Genomic DNA, 21,819 nt, shown 5'->3' with positions numbered 1-21,819 from the left:
CTAGAGGCGTAAGGAACGTGACTGTACCTTAGTCGGTGTGAGACTTGGTTAGGGCTCAACTACATTCCAATCTGAAGTTAACTTGTAGTAGGCTAGAGTCTGTAGCGGCTTAATACAGTGTGGTGTTTAAATCTGGACTAGGTCCCGGGGTTTTCCTGCATTTGCAGTTTCCTCGTTAACAAAACTTCTGGTGTCTGTGTTATTTTTTTTCCGAATTATATTTTTATATAATTGAAATATCACAGGTTGTGCGTAGTTCAATTAGTTGATAAATCTGACCTTGTTTGTTGGATAGAACTTGATTGACACTTGGGAATTGATCTTTGCTACCGTCCAAGTTATTTCTCACATAAATCAGACTCGTAGATTTCTATCTGTTTGATTTTCTCATTGTATTGAGAAAGAGATATAAACTCTTTGATATAATTCTTGATTGAGTCTCGCTTTTAAGTTGGTGCTCTCGGAATTACATTGAAGTTTAGTCCATACAGATTGCCGAACGAATTATTAGGTGTGGTCGTTATACCCCGCTTTTTCAGCATCTTCAACTTGGGTGGGGGTGGGGGGCTAATTGCAGTATGAGTGACACTCTTCTTACACCCTCTCTGTTAACTGTCTTCATCATTGCCTTGCTTTCATAACTGTCTTGTCCTCTTCTGATTGGCTGTCTGTGTGTAAGTTTGTCAGTGTGTCTTTCTGTCTGTTAAATACAGTGTCTCTGCGTTCTTCTCTGTACACAAGACAATTGATTAATCAATTGTAAACCTTTCTGCCATTCAAGATTGTTAATGAAATAAACTTTACTACTAGGTTGATGATTTCAGTGAAAATTTTGATTTTCCCATTATGAAATCGCCGGAGGCACTGTTTGATGAAATGTTGCATCACCTCCTTGCAAGTTCAACCAAATATATAGGCATCTCTTGCTAAATAAACAATGATCTCTCTTTTCCATTTCCCATGTTCTCTTTCTTTAATTTCACCACTATGCCTACTAGATATGTATCTAAGTACACAGCGTTTCAAAGTCGCAATATACCGTAAAACAACAACCCAAAGCACGTGCCGTTATGGCAGGTGCCATACCCTGGGATATTAACATCTGCAGATATAGCCTTTGAATACTTCAGCGATTAAGTCAAGCTACAGTCTTAAATAGGAGTATGACATGCACCAAAATCGCCTGGCGCCTTTAGCCCATGTCGCCTATCAAACAAACTAAAGAAATGATAGAGTCTCATGTGAGAAAATCTCTTGGTAGATTAATTGATGAATGCAAGAACTTAAAACATCTAAAACAAATCCATGCACACATTTTAGTTTCTCCAAACTTACCCATTCATCAACATTACTTTCTCATTACTAGACTCCTTTTCATCACCACCACTGTCTTCTCATCTAATGACTCTTACCATTACGCAATCAACATTTTCAATCACATCGAAAAGCCTAATCCGTTTGTATACAACACTATGATTAGAGCTCATAGTGGTAATATTCATTCCGGGGTTGGAAATTCATGCATGATTCTATACAAAGAAATGCTTGAAAATGGGATTAAGCCTGATTATCTTACATACCCTTTCTTAATTAAGGGATGTACTAATCAGGTTGATGATAGAATGGGTAGAATTGTTCATGGTCATGTGTTTAAGAATGGGTTTACTATAGATTTGTTTGTACAGAATTCTGTTATCAATTTTTATTCGAAATTTGAGGATTTGGGTAATGCTGTAAAAGTGTTTGATGAAATGTTGCATAGAGATATTGTTTCTTGGAACTCTCTGCTTTCTGGGTATTTGCGTTGTGGAGATTTGGAATCTGCATTGGGGGTGTTTAGGGTGATGGAGGAGAGGAGTGTGTTTTCTTGGAATTCGATAATTACCGGGTTTGTACAAGGAGGTAGGGCAATTGAGGCTTTGGAGTTTTTTCATGAAATGCAGGTTCTGGGAGAAGATAGGGTAAGTCCAGATGAGGTAACAATTGCTAGTGTTATTTCGGCTTGTGCTTCTATTGGTGCGCTAGATCAGGGGAAATGGGTGCACAGTTACTTGAAAAGGAGTGGGTTAGAGAGTGATATCGTGATTAGAACTGCACTTGTGGATATGTATGGAAAATGTGGTTGTTTAGAAAATGCAGTTGCCATCTTTAGAGAGATGGGGGAAAAAGATGTACTTGCATGGACGGCTATGATTTCGGTGTTTGCTCTATATGGACTTGGGAATGAAGCTTTTGATCTATTTGAAGAGATGAAAATGGAAGGGGTAAAGCCAAATAATGTTACGTTTGTTGGGTTGTTATCAGCTTGTGCTCATTCAGGGCTAGTAGAGAAGGGTCGGTGGTGTTTTGAGATAATGAGAGAAGTTTACTTCATTAAGCCACAGGTTCAACATTATGCTTGCATGGTTGATTTACTTGGTCGAGCTGCACTGTTTGAAGAGGCCGAGGATATTATTAGAAGCATGCCAATGGAACCAGATGTCTATGTTTGGGGTGCGTTGCTTGGAAGTTGCCGGATGCATGGAAATGTAGAGTTAGGAGAGAGGGTTTCTTCGTATCTTATTAAGATGGAGCCTCAAAACCATGCTTTTTATGTGGTCTTGTCTGACATATATGCAAAAGCTCATAGGTTCGATGATGTCAAACGCATTAGAGTCGCTATGGAGGAGAGAGGGATTAAAAAGATAGTACCTGGTTGTAGTAAGATCGAAATAGATGGCAGCATTCATGAATTCTCAGTGCGTGGATGTCCTGTAACTATGATGAAGGAGATAGAAATGGTTCTTACTGGAGTGATGACTGGTGAGATTTGAGATGATATGAATCGGTTTTTTGCGACTGAAAGAACTTTCTTTCCCAAAAATCAGTGGTAGCCAATATATCTACTGTCAAAAATCTGTTATCACCTGAGGATGCCGAACTCCTAATAAAAAAAGGTAGTTTTATCTGTCCATTGAGCCCATGTTGGTAGCTAAAAAGCCTAAAATGTTTGTTATGTTCATCCAAGTTTTTGACTAGTTGGTTGCTTTGCATTAACTTTGTGAATCAGGTAACAGCTTCATCAGCAATTAAAATTTGAGGAAAATTCTGTCTATAAAGGAGAAGTCGATTTTGTCAACACCCGGTCAGTTCACATGTACTCATTCCTTTCTAGGATTACAATTAAAAAGACGGAAAATACAAATGACAAAGATTAATGACATCAACTTATTGATGATCCTACATTATGTGGTGCAACATATCAGACTCAAACCCTAGAAAATGCATTAAGATGGAGGCCTCCTTTCATGTGAAGTGTCAACATGGTCCTGTATGTATGTCACTTGTTTGTTTTCATCCTCTAGTTTTAACCTAAAGCAGTAAAGAAGAACCATGGCGATTATCTTCATCTGCCGATAAGCGATACCCCACCACCCACACCCACCCACCCACACGGCCCCCACCCCCACCCCCCCATGGCGATTATCTTCAAAAGGTTGTTAATCTCGTTGAGCTATAACTAAGCTGGTACTTACGTGAAAGGAAACGAATTTGATTGGTGATTCAGGTGTGAAAACACCATTATTGAGCCAACGTTCTGGCGGAAATCCTCAGCATCTTCTCCCCAAATGTAAGTCATTCTACCCATGGTATATGCTATGTGATATATACCATCACCTTTCTTGAGTTTATAACCATCAGGGAGGACATCATCTTTTTCTGCACACTTCCCATCCTGCATAATTTATCAAAGATACTATGCACTGATCAGAAATCAACATAAATTAGCTTTAAATCTAGCAACTAATTTTTTTTAAAAATTTCCATGAAATTTACCACTGGAACGGCTGGGTATAGCCTCAAGGTCTCTGTCAGTGCTGCATGGAGATAATTCATTTTGTCAAGTATGATTTCAGTTAAATTCGTTGCGAAATCAGCAATATTGACGGAGGGTTATCTGCTAGTAAGTTCAGTAAGTTTTATTATCTTATTATGTTTGAATTTCATCATGAAATGATTAATGTCCTTAGGCAGGGGATATTTTCATGCTGCATTCTTGGAATCCATATTTAAACCCTCTTACTTTCTCAATTGAATATGGAGATTCGAAATACTTATGCATAATTTGTATCCTGAGCAAACTCAGTTTATCAATGTCAAGAAAATCACTTCAGAACTAGGAGAACTTATTGCATACAATGACCCTATCACTCATCAAAATGGTTACAGCAGCATGAGTATTAGGTTAAGAATTGATTTATCTCAACCTCTGATTTTTGGTTTACCAGCCCCAAATAATCATCATGGTGTTAACTGGATTGCTTTCCAGTTCTTAGAGCTCCCTAGGCTGTTTTGCAACTGCTGTAACAGGTTGGGCCATGTTGTGGAAGATTGCACAGACATTTATATTCTCTCCCAGCAAAGAATGCAATCACCAGATTCTCCTCTTCCTCCACCTCCCCATAACACTCCTGAACCTGAAGACAACTACACTGATGAAGAGAGATTTAATGTGGATATTGATGTTCCAGACTCTGATTGGAGTGACTGGAGTTTGGAGGTCCACCATTCACCTGTTTCCTCAGGCCAAAATCAATCTGCCATTTCTTTTTCGGAGGGAGATCTTGATTTTGAAGGCTATAACCAAAGGGGATTTAATTCTCATATGTCCACAGATTCTAATAGCAATAATATCAACATCTCCAGCAGTTCAGCAGATGATTCAGTACAAGCTGCACAGCCGATACAACTAGAAGAAGAATCAACTCTTCCGCAGCAAAATCATGATCTTAGTCCAGTCAATTTCCTAACCTCAGACATCCATATAGATTTTGCACTGGTTTCTGACTCATCTTCAAGCTCTCAAAATTCTAGACCAATGCCTGAAAAGATTGAACCCTGAGCAGCAAGCATTCCTCCTAAAGAATGGAATTGGCACCTCTTCTGAACCAGACAGCTCTAGGAGAGTACCAAATGAGGAACTAAAACAATGGAGAGCTCATTCTACACCATTCAAGAGAATGAAAACAGCGGCACATCACCAACAAAGACGATCAGACTTGAACAGTGACTTAACTTGAAGATATATCTTGGGGCCAGTGGAGCCTCCTTTTTTTGGGTTATAATCGTGTCTTAATCTTGCATATCTGTCTTAGTACTTTATTTCTGTTTGTCATCAGTTTTTTACTCCTTTATGTAACCTTGCATTCTGCATTTTTAGAATATTAGATATAAGTATCTCTAGGTCGCATCCTTGTCAAAGTTTTTTACTATAAGTTCTAACTTGTCTGTTGAAGTGTAATCTCTCTGGCAACAGAGTGCTTTTGATCTAGTTGTGTGTTTTAATTGGGCCTGTTTTTAAAGTTTCCATGAAATCTTAGTATTTTCATTCTTGTGTTTAGTCTCCTCTTTGTGTGTCTTGTGTGTTGTATTGTAGTAGCCATCATATCCTAATTACGGATCAGATTTTAGCACTCATTTTAGTCCTCATTAATAGGTTTTCTTTGTTCCTCTCTTAGCTCAGAATATAGTTTGTCCTAGTTGCATTTGACTCGTAGTTTTCCTTTTTGGTTGGACTTCACTTTTACCATTTCTGTTTCTGTGTTTATTAACTTTTTCTGACTGCTTCTGGAGGTGATTTTCTCATATTTTCTTCGTCATAGCCCTTAGCTTAACCGAACATTCTATCATCTACTTCACTTTTTAGAACCCTTTAGCTTCTTCAATCTCCTTTTCCTCGATATCAGCCTCGTTACCAAACTCATTATTGATTCTCACAAGAAACAAAAATTGTGTTGAACCTCTTCTCTCCCTTATCTTTCCAACCTTTTCAAGCCCGGAATATTTTTTTAGCTGAATTTTTTTAAAGCCTATCGGCAAGCCCATTTAAATAATCTTTATACTGTATCACCCTTTGGTTTTTACTCGCCATTCTTCCAAACCTCTCAGCCATATCAGTTTTTATCTCGACTGCGCTTTCAACACCTCCCCACAACCAGTTCCATTCTAAACTTTTAAACATGAACATTTTGGTCTGGAATCGCCAGGGCATCAATAATTCAACCACAATACAACACCTAAAAGATATAATCTTTTTTTTTTTACACAAGCCCATATTCTCTTCCTTTCAGAAACTTTAGCTAATGAAAGACATATGTCAAGACTTGCTCAATTCCTTCAATTTTAAAACCTAACCATAATCCCCAAAACTGGTTGAAAATGAGGACTTTGCCTCATGTGGAACAACCTAAACATTCGAGTGCTAATTCGATCCGGAGTTAAATCCATGTCCTTGTCACTCCCCAGCTCCAGCACAACCATGGCTCTGCACATGCATTTACGGTCCTCCACATCTAGATGCAAGATCTAATTTTTGGAAGGATTTCCCAAAAATCTTCCCCAACATAAGCAATTCAACCTCATAGGTGTTGATAGTTTAACGAAGTAACGAACCAATCGGAGAAGAAAGGAGGAAGACAAAGTCAATTATAGCGAGACTCAGCCTTTCCCCACAATGATAGATCAAATGGGATTCATCGACCTAGGATTTCATGAGGATCCATACACTTGGACGAACAATCAACATGGTCAAGACAACATCCTATAGAGATTGGACACAACACTTGCAACCCCATATTGGCGTAGGACAAATCCTCATGCTGGTGTCACTCATCTCTTAAGGATAGTGTATGATCACGCCCATATCCTTTTGCACACCAAAGCAATTGAATGGAAGGGACAAAAAATTATAAGTTTGAACATATCTGGTTGACGCACCCTCATCTCAAGCAAGTTGTAGAATCTTCGTGGACCCAACAAAGCGATGTTGAACCTGCACTGGACCTTCATCTAAACCTAATCACCATTGGCCAAACTCTTGTGGATTGGAACAAGGACACCTTTGGGCAACTTCCAAAATTAACATGCAAGTCAACAATGCAAATTCAGAGGGCACAACATCAGTGTGCCATTCATTATAGCGAGGAAATAGAATATTGGCTAAATTAAGAAAAAGAGATAAGGAATCAACACCTAACCTTACTCCAATGTCATGCAACATATTGGCAACAAAGGTCCAGAATACAATGGCTCCAATCGGGGGATAATAATATGACCTTCTTCCACACCAAATCAACCATACACCGAAGTTGCAACAACATTCAACAATTACAAGATCCGCAAAACAACTGGTTTTCCGATAAAGATCAAATAATTCAGATCATCCTAGATCATTTCACAACTCAATACACAGCTCCGAGCATAATAATAGATGAAAATCTATTTGAGGAAATAAGCCAAAATTAGCGACAACACAATGTGATTTACTCTCGGCGGAAGTAACAGTATAAGAAATCAAGCAAGCTCTATTCTCCATCAACTCAGAAAGTGCCCCTGGACCGGATGGTTTTTTTTTTTTATCAGAAGACCGGATGGTTACATAAGTAAGTTTTTCAAAGTTTTCAGTGATACCACACACTCAAATAATAGCCATGGTACAAAGTTTTTTTAGTTCTTTAAATATTCACCCCTCATGAACCGCACAAACATTACGTTAGTTCTGAAAGTGGACAACCCAACAAAACCATCTCAATTCGTACCTATCAGCCTCTGCAATGTCTGTTACAAAATCATATAAAAAATTCTGGTCAACAACATTCAATCCCTTCTCTTATTTTTAATAAGCCCATATCAGAGCGTCTTCGTCCCTCAGCGCTCAATTCATGATAACATCACTATTACATGAGAGCTATTCCACTACATCAAAACTTCAGCCATCACCAAAGAGCCCACAATTGCTCTTAAACTAGATATTCAAAAGGCATATATGATAGCCTTGACTGGGGTTTCATTAAAAAAAACCTTCACTAAATTAGGCTTCCCGACAATATTTGTAGACTATATCATGCTATGTATCAGCTCAGTCACCTACGCCATCAACATCAATGGTACCCCTCATGGTTTCATCACACCAATGAGAGGCATAAGACAAGGTGATCCCATATCTTCATACGTTTTCATTATATGTGCTGAAATTCTATCAACAAATCTTGCCAAATTGGAAGCCAAAAATCAGGTTCGAGTTCTCAGAATATCACAAAAAACACCACCCATATTACATCTTATATATGCAGGGGATCTCATAATCACCTACAAAGCCTCCCGAGAGAGTAACATCCACCTAAAAAAGATACTTCAATCTTATGGCTCTTCGACAGGACAAACAATAAACACAACCGAATCAACCGCTCTATTATGTACAGGAATTTGTTGCATGTGAAAAACAATCATTTCTTATACTTCCATATCCTCAGAAGATTCACTGACGTACGACTTGTATGCTGGTCTAGTACCCCATATTTTCTTCTGTTCACGAAAGCTCCCGATCACAGCAGATTGCATTTTCTCACCTAATATTTTGGCAAACTCACCATAATATCTTTGTTCGTTCAGAGTCTCTAATATTTTCACGAACTTACCATGTTTCTCATCTACGACAATTTGTCCGTCTTCCGATAAATTCCCTGTTGCCAAGACTTTGACTGGCTTAACTTGGTAAACTGGATTCAGATGTTGATCACTAGCCAAGATCACTGCACCAAGGATTTCTCCCAAGAATGTATCCTGTTGGAGAAAAGAACAATTATAAGAAAAGAACAATGGAAAACACATGTAAATTAAAATCCCTCCAGACAAAACCAGAATATGCATTGAGTGTGCACTAGTCTCGTATTACTTAACAGACAGTTTTTGGAAGTTGATCTTTTCATCATGAAGGACACGTTCAATCTAAAATACCAATTATAGTCTCATATTACCTATACGCTAAACTGCAATGTGCACGCACTAATTATTTAGTTCAATTCATAAGCTAATTCTTGGTGAATATATCACTCTAACAAGGAAATGAAATATATAATGATGAGATACGACATATTACTACAAGTAATTAAAGTTACACAAACCATGTGGAGGTATCTGTGATGCTTTTGTTGCAAATGGTATAACCTTGAGAGCAAACGATATGTAAACACAGCTTCAGGTGTCTTCTCCGTGAGCTGCAATCTTTTAAGGATATCAGAATATGAACTAACTTGGCGTTGAGCATTCAGAGGAATTAGTGTTATATCTAATTCTGACTCCAGAACAGTTTTTGCAGCTATAGGATCAAGAAACATGTTGAATTCTGCATATTCGTTAGAAGGAACGGGGAAGAGGTTTCCTCTGTCCTTTGTGCCATAGCTGATGTGACCTCCAACAACATATACATTCTGTAGCAGCAATCAAAACAAAACAATATTATTTTGCAGAATATAGTTTACGAAGCACGCTTACAATTAAGTTCAGGAGACTTGTTGTATCAGGTATACATTTGTTGGATTTCTGTGGACCTACTCCTAATCTGTTTAGGTTAACATGTAGAAGAGATCGTTACCTCTACCACTGAACTCAAATTTTCTTTTGAAAGAATAATCTGAGCTAAATTGGTCAGCGGTCCATTAGCCAAGATAGTAATTTTGGATCCAGGATCCATCGAGTTTGAAATGGATTGCCAAACTTCTAGTGCTGATGGCTGTCTTAGTTCGGGGTGTTCAGTGTCCCTAGGTGCTCCATATTCCACCGAATTTTCTGCTGTGTACCTGAGATATCACCCAGAAAATCAACAAAGAAAAAGAAAATAAAGTATAAAAGAGATATTTAAATAAGCTTAGGAGATACCTCCTAGGGCTTCGAGGCCAATCACGAGAAAAACCATAGAGAGTATCAGCATCCAAATGTCCACCACTACCTTGTGGGACGGCCTCGACGTACTTGCAAACTCCAACACTAGAAAAAGATGGGTTTGGTTGTCCTAAGGAAAATACATCTCCAAGACCAACTGGAATGTCATCGCGGCCCATCATATGTAGAATATCATAGATGATATCTATTGTAGCAGCATTTGCCCATCCAGTTGCACTAACTAATATTCCCTGGAGAATCAATTAGATGTCGGATATCACCACATTTAGATCATGAACCTAGTTGACACAATCAAAGAACTACTAAAAAGGTAAGTGTCTCTACCTTTAAGTTGATTACTTCCACTGGGACTTTCAAGAGATATATTAGAGAAATAAAATCTCCCGCACTCATATCCATGTCAAAAACAACAGATTTTCCCAATTTTCTGCTTCCAAAATTCGGTTTATAAAAAACTTCCTTGTAGTAAGGAAATTGTGTAGTAAAGTTGAACCTCCCTGTGTGCTGAGGTAGGTTTAGAACCTGCACATGGATAAGGTTAGTTCACGTCATGTTTCTGGTCAAGCCTAACTTTATTCCCTCGAAAACTTTAACCAATTAAATGAAATAACAATAGATAGAAATTCTAGCGGAAGAAACCAAGCAGAACTTACATCTAAAAAGCTTACAAAAAATTCTCTGTCAAGCAAGCTACTAGTATCTCGATTTGGTTTTGCTTTTGTAGCAACAAGAATACCAGCTCCATCTACACCAGTTACTTCCTTTGTGTAGCCATCCTGTTTTGTTTTCGATTTAGTTAGGAGATTATTTCTGTAATCTCCAAAAAAGAGATGTATAAACTGCTGCTTCATGAAACAAACTATATTTTGCCTAAGATTTTTTCGTTAGCAAAGCATCAAAAGATTCAAAATCTCCCAAATGACTATTGCCTTAGTAAAATTCTACTTTGAAAAGCTAAGATAAAAACTGTACGATCTTTTTTCTTTTTGAGCGAGTAGCAAAAGAAAACTGCCGAAGATAAGGAGTTGCAAATTTTTTTTTTTTTTGCTAAATAAGGAGTTGCAAATCTAAAAGGACCAACATCTCAAGATTATACTGTACAACGACTCTGATCCAAGCCATCCTTCATTGCATCACTGAAGGTATGGATTCAAAAGGGCAGAGCTAAAACCCAAAAGCTGTACAACTGTTACATACAGCTAGTTGCATTCTCCATTTGCAAAACAAGGATTAGGATGCATTACGAGAACAATTTATCAGATCATGCAACGAAAAACCTTAATGTGTTTGTAAATAACTTGATTCCTATTGAGTAAAGAGAACAATTCTTCTGAACTAACATAAATAGAAAATCTAGAATTGTAAGCAGGAAACTAGAAATATGAAATTACCTGGCATTTTCCTATCTCATTCATTACAATACAAAATGGATCATCCGGTCCCGTTTGAACATGACCGCTATGTACACCATCTTTCTGTAGATCAAACTTTGGAGTTGCACAACCAGAGAAAGTGGATTTGAGCCATCCGATATGCCGTACGGTGCATTTGAAGTAACTACAGTGACATTCATATATTCCATCTCAGCAAATTCATTCTCTCCATTGGCACTAGAGTTGTGCAAGATTGATGATGCTATACCAGATGTAAATGAGTCCCACATGAAATAGCTCTGAAAGAATATGACGTATAAGTTATGACTGACATACTGTAAAGAAATATGTTACAGAATAATCATGTAGGATGAAGGCACCCAGGAAAAGCAACAGAATAGACAGATGAAAACGTTTCAGGTTTCAGGGAATTACCGTATAGAACTGATCATCGAACCATGTATCACGGTTGATCTTTAATGATTGGAATGCATATTGTGCCTCGTACGTGTGCTGATTACGCTCAAACGAGTCGAAGAATTTCTCATTTATGGGGATAGTGTTTGTTGCATCCAAAGGCACGAGGGTAACTGGAATGCCAGAATGGAAAACCTGTGATAATTGTAGTACTTAATTGGAACCTCTTCATGAATCTTACTCAAAACAAGTGAAGCTTAGACTACCAGAAATCGGTCGCACCTCTTATCAGTATATATAACAGTATAATTTACTTTGCACACTAACTTACTAATGTGTGCTCAATAATATGTATTTGCATCAGAAACAAATTCTGTACCTGGTATGCAGCAAAAGGATCTCCAAAGATATTAAACTCTGCATATGGATTGCTAGTGTAGCTTGTATACAAATTTCCAGGGTAACCACACTGTTGAGGCTTGCAGGAAGAGCTGGCATTCTTAGGGCAACAACCAGTTGGATTTTTTGACCTCACACCACCACCCATAACATAAATGTGCTCAATATTTTTCTTCAAATGAGGATTGCTCATAAGAAAAATGGCAAAATTTGTGTGTTCCGATGAGAAATATAGTAGTGGGACCCTTAGAGATTGTATCAATCATCACTTGCTGTGTAGTAGGTTGGTGAAGAGGAGAATATTTCCTAAATCCCTGCTCTTTACATGACCATACACAAGAGTTAAATGTATAATATTAGCTGGAATAACAAGAATAATACAATAGTAGAACTTAACAGACCAGGAAGATCTACACGTTGGGAGGCTGCAAACATGAAGGCCATATCTCCAGACCAACAAAACGCGATTATAGTATAAGAAGACAAATAAAATAGATAAACCAACTCAATTGCCCACTAAAAAATGAATCAATAAAAAAAGTGAATTGTATTGACAAATTCAAAATTCAATCACTTTCATGGTTTTGAACATGATAAGAAATTGTCTACAAGCTATCCACTTCGGCACAAAAACTTCATTGGAATTTATAGTGGATACCTGAAAAACAATCCCCAGTCATACTGATATGTCCAACATGCTCTCGTCAACTCCGATAGTACAAAATTTTGCCCCTTTACAGTTTATATGCATAGTGTCCAGTCTTTTGTATTTGTTGTCTGGTCTTTATACCTCTATTTTCTAAATGGGCATCATCGGCAGTCTAGGATTTCATAATGTAACTGCTGTTGCTGGTTTGAAAGAGCAGCTAGGATCTAAGCGTTATGAATAATTCAGATGGTAATTGACATGTGAACACCAAATATCTCATTAAGTAATAAAGAGTAAGATCTCAAAAAGAGTGAGATCAATGAATCAGAAGATACTGGGATTTACCCCCACAACCCTATTCAACCTCTACCAGACATCATTCGTATCATCTTAGTTATTCCCATATTTCAACAAAACCAGACTTCAAACAAAAATGTAATGCCCTAGTCACTAGTTATATCAGTATCATAGAGTAGATATGAACAGTGCATTTTAACTTGAGAAGCAAAAGAGGGAAGACAGGGACTTCCTCAATTAGCCTTCGGACGCCATCAACGGGATATGGTAACCAAAATACATAATAAACAGTAAGAATATGTGATACAAAAACAGCAACGCCCATTCCCCATATTAACAAAGCTATTTTCATTACCAAATAAGCTTCCCTATGATTACCTGTGGAAGGAAACCCCTCCGTAAGCCGTAATTTGTATCAGTATCTAACCGTCCTCCAAGTACTAGAGGAATAGCTTGTCTGTACCTACAATTCCCAAATGTTGACATGCCCTGCCCAAATTACACCAATGTTCAAATTTACATATCTAAACAGCATAACGCAAGTATCCTCACAAATGATAACTGCAAATGATATACTCATTACTAAAATGCAAGAGCTATTCCTGTGCACCTGATCGATTAAAGGAAGATATCCGCCAACATCAGGGAGTATAGTACCATTCGGCAATATCACACCTTCACCTCCAACTCCAACCGGAATATCATCACGGTCCATCATGTAAAGAATATCATACACTTGATTCACTGAATGCCCACCATATGTCCATGTATTAGTACTGATAGTAATTGCCTGCAATTTTGATGCCAACCCACTCTACTTAGAGCAAGAAAATAAAAATTGGTAATTTCAAATTTGAGAAATTCAAACCTTGAAGTCAATCAGTGATGTGTTCAACTTCAATAGATATAAAAGAGCAAAGATATCATCAGTAACAACATCCGTGTCTACTAGAATCCTCTTAGGCAAAGCTTCAATTACTGAAATTTCTAGTCCAATTACTGAAATTAACAGCAACCAAACAAAAACTCTCTGTAATCTCATTTTTTGTATCTCTGTTTTTGTTGAATCAAGCTCGATTGCATATGCATACCTAATAATTTTTCCACATTTAAAAAGCTAATCTAAATGATTGAAGAAAACGAAAAGTATCCAAAACCCGTAACTGAGAGTCTGAGAGTATGGCATACAGTACTGTGTTTGTCTTTAACTAAGAGTCAAGCGGTCATGAGTCGAGTCTTGACCGGTGTATTTTATGTCTCTCGATATAGTCGATGTCGCCGACGGTCGGATCTCTACCACTAATTGTCGATTCTCCACCACATAGATCCACTGTTTCCTTTGCACCTGTTCTACTTTTTTTTCTCCTCCTTTTTCATATTTCTCTCTAAATTTTTTTGTTATATGCTAAACTTTTTATGGGATGAGGAAAGGAAAAAATTTTACTCTCGCAGCACGAGAGCTTTTTTGAACTAGCAGATTTTTGGCCGCTGGATCTTGGATGATGTGATGTCACCTAACTGTGAGTTAAACCCATTATTCCCGCCAGATAATTGGTCAAAGTGAAATCTCTTCCATATAAGATTGTTGGTTAAGTCATATTATTTGGAGTGCTTTGCGGAGAATCACCAAATGTATATCATTCTCGTCATAAACAAACCAACCAGCTAAAATCTCCCTTAGTTCGTTCTGCTAAGCATAATGGTGATGATGTTCTTGCTTACTATATGAAAAATGTTTTTTTTTTGAATTTTCTGTTTCAGTGGGATAAAAATTTAATCAATCAAGCTCATGATCAAAAATAATTAATGCCTTATTTTGTGAGGATTGTATAAAAGCTTAAAATTTTCAATTATTATCATCCTGCTCAGTACCTCCCATATCAAACTAGGCTACTAAGTACTAATCAACTTGAATTTCTATGACTTTCTTTTCCACACCAACCAAAAACAAAGTTCATCATCTCATACATCTTCATCGCAAATTTTATAATCATTCACAGTTATATTATAATCACGACCATTAACACCAACGTCAATACCCATAGCAACAACCATCCTCACCACTAAAAAGTAACGACAACATCAAGCTGGAGGAAACATTTTGGTTCGCAAAAAATAGGGATCCTTTATATCATGGCGACAACAAAGGACGCAGAGTACTATCCATATTATTTAGCCAAAAGAATATGAATTAAAAGTCAAATGTTCAGTGAAAAACTAACTGGGGTTAAGTCATAGTTATATGACGTCACATCGTACTAAATCTGATGGTTATAAACATGTTAGATCAAAAAAGGATCTCGCACTGCGAGAGCAAATTCTTTTCCATGATGAATCCAAGAATAATTGCACGCTCAGCGTGTCCCTCTAGAACGTTTGCGCTCTAGTGTTCGTGTTTCTCCCCCCTTTATTGGCTCGAGTTGCTAGTTCTACTATAGACAGACGTTGTCTGGTGGACAATATGTGTTGGCGTATGAGTGGTGTTAGGGTAATCAAGCGCTTTTTGGCTCTTTGCATCATGCAGCGAACGATAAGCCAGATTACCCCCGATTAGAACAAACTTGTTGGGTGTTAGGGCCATTTAGGATCAGCATCTGATGGAGCCAGGTGTCTGCTCGAATTTGCGTTAGGGTCAACCCCCTCGAGTGCCCAATCTTCGTGAAGTAGCATTTCTTGACGCATTTATGCCCGAAGTTTTGTGTTAGGGCCAACCCCCTCGAGTGCCCAATCTTCGTGAAGTAGCATCTCTTGACGCATTTAAGACCGAAGTTTGTGTTAGGGTAAACCCCCTCGAGTGCCCAATCTTCGTGAAGTAGCATCTCTTGACGCATTTAATCCCGAAGTTTGTGTTAGGGTCAACCCCCTCAAGTGCCCAATCTTCGTGAAGTAACATCTCTTGACGCATTTAAGCCCGAAGTTTTCGTGAGGGTAAACCCCCATCGAGTGCCCAGTCTTCGTGAAGTAGCATCTCTTGACGCATTTAATAGTTTGCATTAGGGTCAAACCCCTCGAGTGCCCAATCTTCGTGAAGTAGCATCTCTTGATGCATTAAGTCCGAAATTTGCGTTAGGGTAAACCCCCTCGAGATACGATAACTCTCGTGACGCATATAGCCAAAACCCCCTTCGGGTATTCAGAAAGTTACATACATTCAACAGGGTCACACTATCTAGATGGTTAAACCCTCAACATGCAAACATGTTCAATCATCTCCTACAAACAAGTATGCTACCCTGGTAGGGGTCAGAACTCACTAGGAAAATGACTAACACCTTTCCTAAGTCGTGTTCCGCGTATCCGGTGATATGGTAGGATGGGAGATGATCATGGATACGCCAGGTAAGAGATTTCTGATATCAGTTCATTGTCACCCCGTTTGTGTGTGTGCTCCCCACACCAGGATGGGACTAAAGGACATACCTTAGAACCCGCTAGGGAACTGACTAACACCTTCCCTAAACCGGTTTTGGCGAAACCAGCGAGGTGATAAGAGGGGAGACTTGTCACTGCTATGACTTGGAAATCAAACTCGGTTTTCGGTGCTAAAAGCGCCAAGAGGCTCCTACCGTGTGTTCTCCCCGCACAGCCTGTACCCCAGCCAGGTATAAAGGAGCGGGTTGTTGGTACCGATGAGACCAATGTGAAAACTGTCAAAAACCTCTATGAATTTACAAACTACTGATAAACCGTGGGAGCGTACCTGCAGCAACAACGCGCCGAGCCGGATCCCGGGTGGAGAGATAAATTCATCAAGGGCTACATCATGTCGGCACCCGGATATGGTATGTAATAGGAATATTACAGGGTCTTCGCATACAAATCGACGGTTGCGGGAGGCAAGGAAGTTAGTCGCGAAGACCAGGATTCGTTTAGGCTCTTGGAATGTTGGTTCCCCGACGACGAGACTTAGAGAAATGACAGAGGTGGCACACAAAAGACAAGTTGACATCCTGTGTGTGCAGGAAACCAGATGGAAGGGCGCGAAGGTCCAAGAAGTTGAAGGCACAGGCTCCAGGCTCTTATTCTCGGGGTTAACTAATGAGAAAAATGGTGTTGGAATCCTCATCAACAATAAGCTAACAGATAAGGTCGTAGAAGTCCGTAGACGGGGAGACAGATTAATATTTGTGCGACTTTTGATAGGGAAGGTGTTTCTGAATGTTATCAGTGCGTATGCGCCCAATGAACGGTCTGATAGGGATGTCAAACTTGCCTTTTGGGAAGCATTTGATGGCATGGTAAGTGGTGTACCCCCAAGTGAAAAGTTGTTCGTTGGGGGAGACCTCAATGGACACGTTGGCTCGTGCGGCTCGGGGTACGACAGGTATCATGGTGGATTTGGGATTGGAAACAAGAATCAGGCGGGTGATGATATCTTGAACTTCGCAGTCTCTTTTGACCTCATGATTGCTAATACCTTCTTTGAGAAAGACGATAGGCACCTGGTTACCTATGAGAGCGCTGAACATTTGACCCAAATCGACAACATCCTCGCGAGGAGAGAGGATAGACAGGAATGCTCAAAATGTAAGGTCATACTGGATGAATGTGTGGTCACCCAGCATAAACTACTAGTTTCGGACTTTCATATTAAGGCGCGCTACAATATGAAAAGAATTACGAACCCACCGAGAACTAGGTGGTGGAACCTCAAGGAAGAGGCCGCACGTACCTTCAGAGATAAGGTTCTCTTCGAAGGCGTGCTCTGTGAGGATGGAGAAGCGGATCACATGTGGAAAGAAACTTCTAGTCGGATCAGACTACTAGCGGTAGAAGTACTGGGTGAATCTAAAGGTAATGGAAAACGTGATCCGAAAGATACCTGGTGGTGGTCTCCTGAGGTGCAGCAGGCTATTAAGGATAAGAAAGATCTCTTCAAAGAATTTCGAGCCCTCAAAAACGAAGAAAACCTCATGAGCTACAAGGCCTCCAAACAACACGCAAAACGAATGGTGTCAGAGGCAAAAGGTAGAGCTTACGAAGACTTTACCAAAATTTGGGCACATAAGAAGGTGAGAAGGGTATCTATAGGATTTCCCGGTCCAGGGAAAAGAAAACTCGAGACCTTATCCAGGTCAAGTGCATAAAGGACACTGGAGACCGCGTTTTAGTTGAAGATGCAGAGATAAAGACTCACTAGAGGAACTATTTTGAAAACCTTTTCAATGCTGATGCCTACAATCCCACAATCAATCTGGTGGGCTTCTTTGAACCTGTGGACTTGCGAGAGGAGGACTTTCCCACCATCCTCGAATGTGAAGTAAAAGAGGCTCTAAAAGGTACTAAGCGAGGGAAGGCATTGGGACCTGATACCATCCCGATTGAGGTGTGGAAGTCCCAGGGAGATGAAGGGATTAGTTGGATGACCAAGCTCTTCAATAGCATCTGTCGTTCAAAACGGATGTCGGATGAGTGGCGAAGAAGCGTCATCGTGCCAATCTTTAAGAATAAAGGGGACATCCAGATTTGTACTAATTACATGGACATCAAACTTATGATCCATACAATGAAACTCTGGGAACGTGTTATCGAGCGTCGGTTACGAGGGAAATCGAGTGTTACGAAGAATCAGTTTGGGTTTATTCCAGGGAGATCCACCACTGAAGCGATTTTCCTGGTTAGACAGATGATGGGGCGCCACCGAGAACAAATGTGTAACCTGCATATGGTATTCATAGACCTGGAGAAGGCCTATGACAAAGTCTCACGAGAGGTAATGTGGTGGGCACTCGAACAGAAGAGGGTGTCACCTAAATATATATCCCTTATCAAGGATATGTATGAGGGAGCGGTCACAGGGGTCAGGACGTGCGACGGTGTCTCGAATGACTTTCCTATGAAACCGGACTCCACCAAGGGTCAGCATTGAGCCCGTATATGTTTGCGCTAGTACTGGACCAAGTCACGAAGGATATACAGGGGTAGATACCTTGGTGTATGCTCTTTGCGGATGATGTGGCACTTATTGGGGAGTCCAAGCAAGAGACAGAAGGCAAGCTTGAGTTGTGGCGCCAGACTCTGGAATCGAAGGGCTTCAGACTCAGTAGAACAAAGACTGAATATCTGAAGTGTGATTTTGACGGAACCGGGACGGATGATGGAGAACTGTTACTAGACGGCCAGATTGTACCAAGGAAAGAATCCTTTCGATATCTGGGATCTATGATCCACAGTGATGGGGTGATAAAGGAGGACATTAGACACAGATCCCAGTTAGGATGGGCTAAATGGAGACTGGCGACTGGGATCCTTTGCGATCGCAAGGTGCCAGTTAAGCTGAAAGGAAAATTCTACAGGACAACATTCAGGCCCGCAATGCTGTATGGAGCGGAATGTTGGGCAACTAGAAGCTCGCACCTCATGGCGCTCCATGCGACGGAAATGAGGATGCTAAGGTGGGCATGTGGACACACAAGGCACGATAAAATCAGAAATGATTGTGTCCGTGGGAAACTTGGGGTAGCGCCAATGAAGGATATACTATCACAACATCGGTTACGCTGGTTCGGGCATCTCCAGTGAAGACCACCTGACGCCCCAGTTCGTTTAGGACACATCACACGACCGGAAGGTAGAATGAAGCTTCCGGGACGACCAAAACTCACATGGGATGAACTGATTAAACGAGATCTGACTGACCGAGGCTTGGAGAGAGTTGGCGCTCGACAGAAGTACGTGGAAAGCAGCGATCCACGTGAAGGAGGTATGTACACGAGGTACATGAGTTGACCCTATTACCTTTGAATTTATGTCTCTATTATTAGTAGGATTGTCTAAACCGCGAACATGTAAACAACTAAGGCAGAATTGTGAATGGGGGACCCCCCCTGTAGCCCTGCAGCAGGGACATGGAATATGTGAATACATCACCTAAATGGTCGCGAACGCGTAATCCCACTGAAGTGATGGACACTGCACCCTCTGTACCGAAAACGAACAAGACACGGGATGTGTTAAGGATTAGTCTTGCCTCTGGGTAAGTTGCGTCTAAGCCTGCAGGCAGCCGGTGTAAAAACTTAGCCGCATCTCTGGAGATAAGATCGTTACGCGGTTTATCTCTGCTCGACCTAGTACTTGCTACTGGAAAAGGGCTCTAGTTTCTGGTTTCCGATGAATCCAAGAAAAAAGTAAAAGCATCAACCAACTATGAGCAAAATGAAGAACACAAAGTCAAAAATATAAGAAAACAGGTTGGTATTGGTGTACTCTCTGTGCATATATGTAGCCACCCAGAACGAGTTAATTTAGTCAAACTAATAGGTGGGTGGTCTGAGATCAATGATGTGTACGAGTTCCTTCCTCCTGCTGTTAAAAATACAGTCCAAAAATACTCTTTGCGACGTATTTATTTTATAAAACCATGAAACTCAAATAGTTCAAGTTTTATTAGAATATTTGTGGATGATTACAACACATTCTTTTTCAAGGATTTCGAATGCGGTAATTTTTTTTTCTCTAATTCAACTTTAGATTCAGTTTTAGTTTTCTTAAGATTCATTGAATGCCCACCATCTGTCCATTTATTAGTGCTGATAGTAACTTCCTGCAATTTTGAAGCCCATCCACCCTACTTAAAACAAGAAATTTTAATAAAATAAAATTGGTAATTTCAAATTTGAGAAATTCGTACCTTCAAGTCAATCAGTGATGTATTCAACTTCAATAGATATAAAAGAGTGAAGATATGTTAGAATATGGGCATCCAACTCAAAACCAACTGGCAATGAGTGGAGTGGCCCTAAGGATTATAAACCGCAGGATCTTAGATTGCCCAGACAATATGGGACTAATAATCTCAACACGCCCCTTTACGTGTAGCCTTGTTGGGTCTAACACGTGGACAATAAATCGGGTGACGCGGAGTGAAGGTGCGGTCAAATGACTCGACACAAATAGCCTTCTCTGATATACCATGTTAGAATATGGACATCCAACTCAAAACCAATTGGCAATGAGTGGAGTGGCCCTAATAATTATAAATTGCAGGATCTTAGATTGCCCAGATAATGTGGGACTAATAATCTCAACAAGATATCATCAGTAACAACATCAATATCCAGTAGAATCCTCTTAGGCAAAGCTTCAATTACTGAAATTTCTAGTCCAATTACTAAAATTAACAGTAACCAAACAAAAACTCTTTGTAATCTCATTTTTTTTGTATCTCTGTTTTTGTTGAATCAAGCTCAATTATATATGCATACTAATTTTTTTTCTCCATATTTAATGAGCTAATCTAAATGAATGAAGAAAATGAAGAGTATCCAAAACCCATAATTGAGACTTCACGGCATTCATCGATTGAATACGAAGAACTATTAAGGGGAGCTTGTAGAACTTCATCAACAAAAGGTATGTGGAGACTTGAACTCATCTATCAATCAGAAGTCTATTTCTATTCTATCTCCTATTGAGACAAAAGTCGTATAGCTATATAGTCTTTGCATTATACACATTTGATATTTCGAGCTGAGTTTAACTCGCTTACATATTTCTCGAAATATGTGTTGGTAAGCTTTCTCTTTAACCAAGTTCATCTTTATTATTGACGAAAGTCAAAAGATGATCATATGAAAATCGCCTGGTAACATCGTACATGATTTGCATGAGACAGTCATTTGATATAGACTCAGTTTCGTATTGATCTATTGATCACTTGAAATTGATTTCAAGCTAATAGTCTGTGTGAGACAGTTATTCCCGTCTTCCAAGAATGTTTCAATGATTAAGATGGAGTTCAAAACGATTAACCATTGATTGGATATAGCATAGTATGCGTTCTTGTATGCTAACTGTTGCAAGTTATTCAAAGTACGGGAACCATAGTAGTGATAGGCCTCAAAGATATTATATTTAAATGCAAAACAATCCCCGGCAGCGGCGCCAAAAACTTGGCAGGCCCGGAGAAGTGTATAGAAATTGAGCGCAATAAAAACGGGGGCCTACAGTAATACCGCAAGTGCA

At 39.5% G+C, this 21,819-nt stretch overlaps 3 protein-coding genes and 1 pseudogene across 5 annotated transcripts; 3 read left to right on the top strand and 1 right to left on the bottom strand.

Annotated features, from left to right (window-relative positions):
- Window positions 1-1,017: 1,017 nt before the first annotated feature.
- Window positions 1,018-3,422, top strand: LOC113275035 (pentatricopeptide repeat-containing protein At2g20540-like). Its single transcript, XM_026524460.1, has 2 exons — window positions 1,018-2,936; window positions 3,050-3,422. The coding sequence occupies exon 1, from the start codon at window positions 1,200-1,202 to the stop codon at window positions 2,811-2,813; it is 1,614 nt and encodes a 537-aa protein (XP_026380245.1). The 5' UTR covers window positions 1,018-1,199; the 3' UTR covers window positions 2,814-2,936; window positions 3,050-3,422.
- An 86-nt stretch (window positions 3,423-3,508) lies between these two features.
- On the top strand, window positions 3,509-5,324 carry LOC113273669. 3 transcript variants are annotated; one of them, XM_026523312.1, is made up of 2 exons: window positions 3,509-3,610; window positions 3,897-5,324. In XM_026523312.1, exon 2 carries the CDS (start codon window positions 4,097-4,099, stop codon window positions 4,880-4,882), a length of 786 nt encoding a protein of 261 aa, XP_026379097.1. In that variant the 5' UTR covers window positions 3,509-3,610; window positions 3,897-4,096; the 3' UTR covers window positions 4,883-5,324. The 3 variants fall into 3 exon arrangements, with proteins under 3 accessions (XP_026379097.1, XP_026379096.1, XP_026379098.1); XM_026523311.1 differs by having other exon boundaries at window positions 3,838-5,324; XM_026523313.1 differs by lacking the exon at window positions 3,509-3,610 and having other exon boundaries at window positions 3,931-3,943; window positions 4,351-5,324.
- Window positions 5,325-7,257: 1,933 nt separating this feature from the next.
- Window positions 7,258-14,210, bottom strand: LOC113275034 (annotated as a pseudogene).
- A 4,582-nt stretch (window positions 14,211-18,792) lies between these two features.
- Window positions 18,793-19,377, top strand: LOC113272249. The gene has a single exon (XM_026522120.1). It carries the CDS (start codon window positions 18,793-18,795, stop codon window positions 19,375-19,377), a length of 585 nt encoding a protein of 194 aa, XP_026377905.1.
- Window positions 19,378-21,819: the final 2,442 nt, after the last annotated feature.

Source organism: Papaver somniferum, chromosome 4 (assembly GCF_003573695.1).
Source record: "Papaver somniferum cultivar HN1 chromosome 4, ASM357369v1, whole genome shotgun sequence".
In the NCBI taxonomy this organism is placed as follows: Eukaryota; Viridiplantae; Streptophyta; class Magnoliopsida; order Ranunculales; family Papaveraceae; genus Papaver; species Papaver somniferum.
The sequence above is the reverse complement of the archived record's forward strand: the minus strand, read 5'-3'. Positions and strand labels throughout refer to the sequence as shown.

Excerpts from the sequence above, each read along its gene's own strand:
- LOC113275035 (XM_026524460.1), top strand. The coding sequence starts at position 1,200 with ATGTCGCCTATCAAACAAACTAAAGAAATGATAGAGTCTCATGTGAGA.
- LOC113273669 (XM_026523312.1), top strand. The coding sequence starts at position 4,097 with ATGCATAATTTGTATCCTGAGCAAACTCAGTTTATCAATGTCAAGAAA.
- LOC113272249 (XM_026522120.1), top strand. The coding sequence starts at position 18,793 with ATGCTCTTTGCGGATGATGTGGCACTTATTGGGGAGTCCAAGCAAGAG.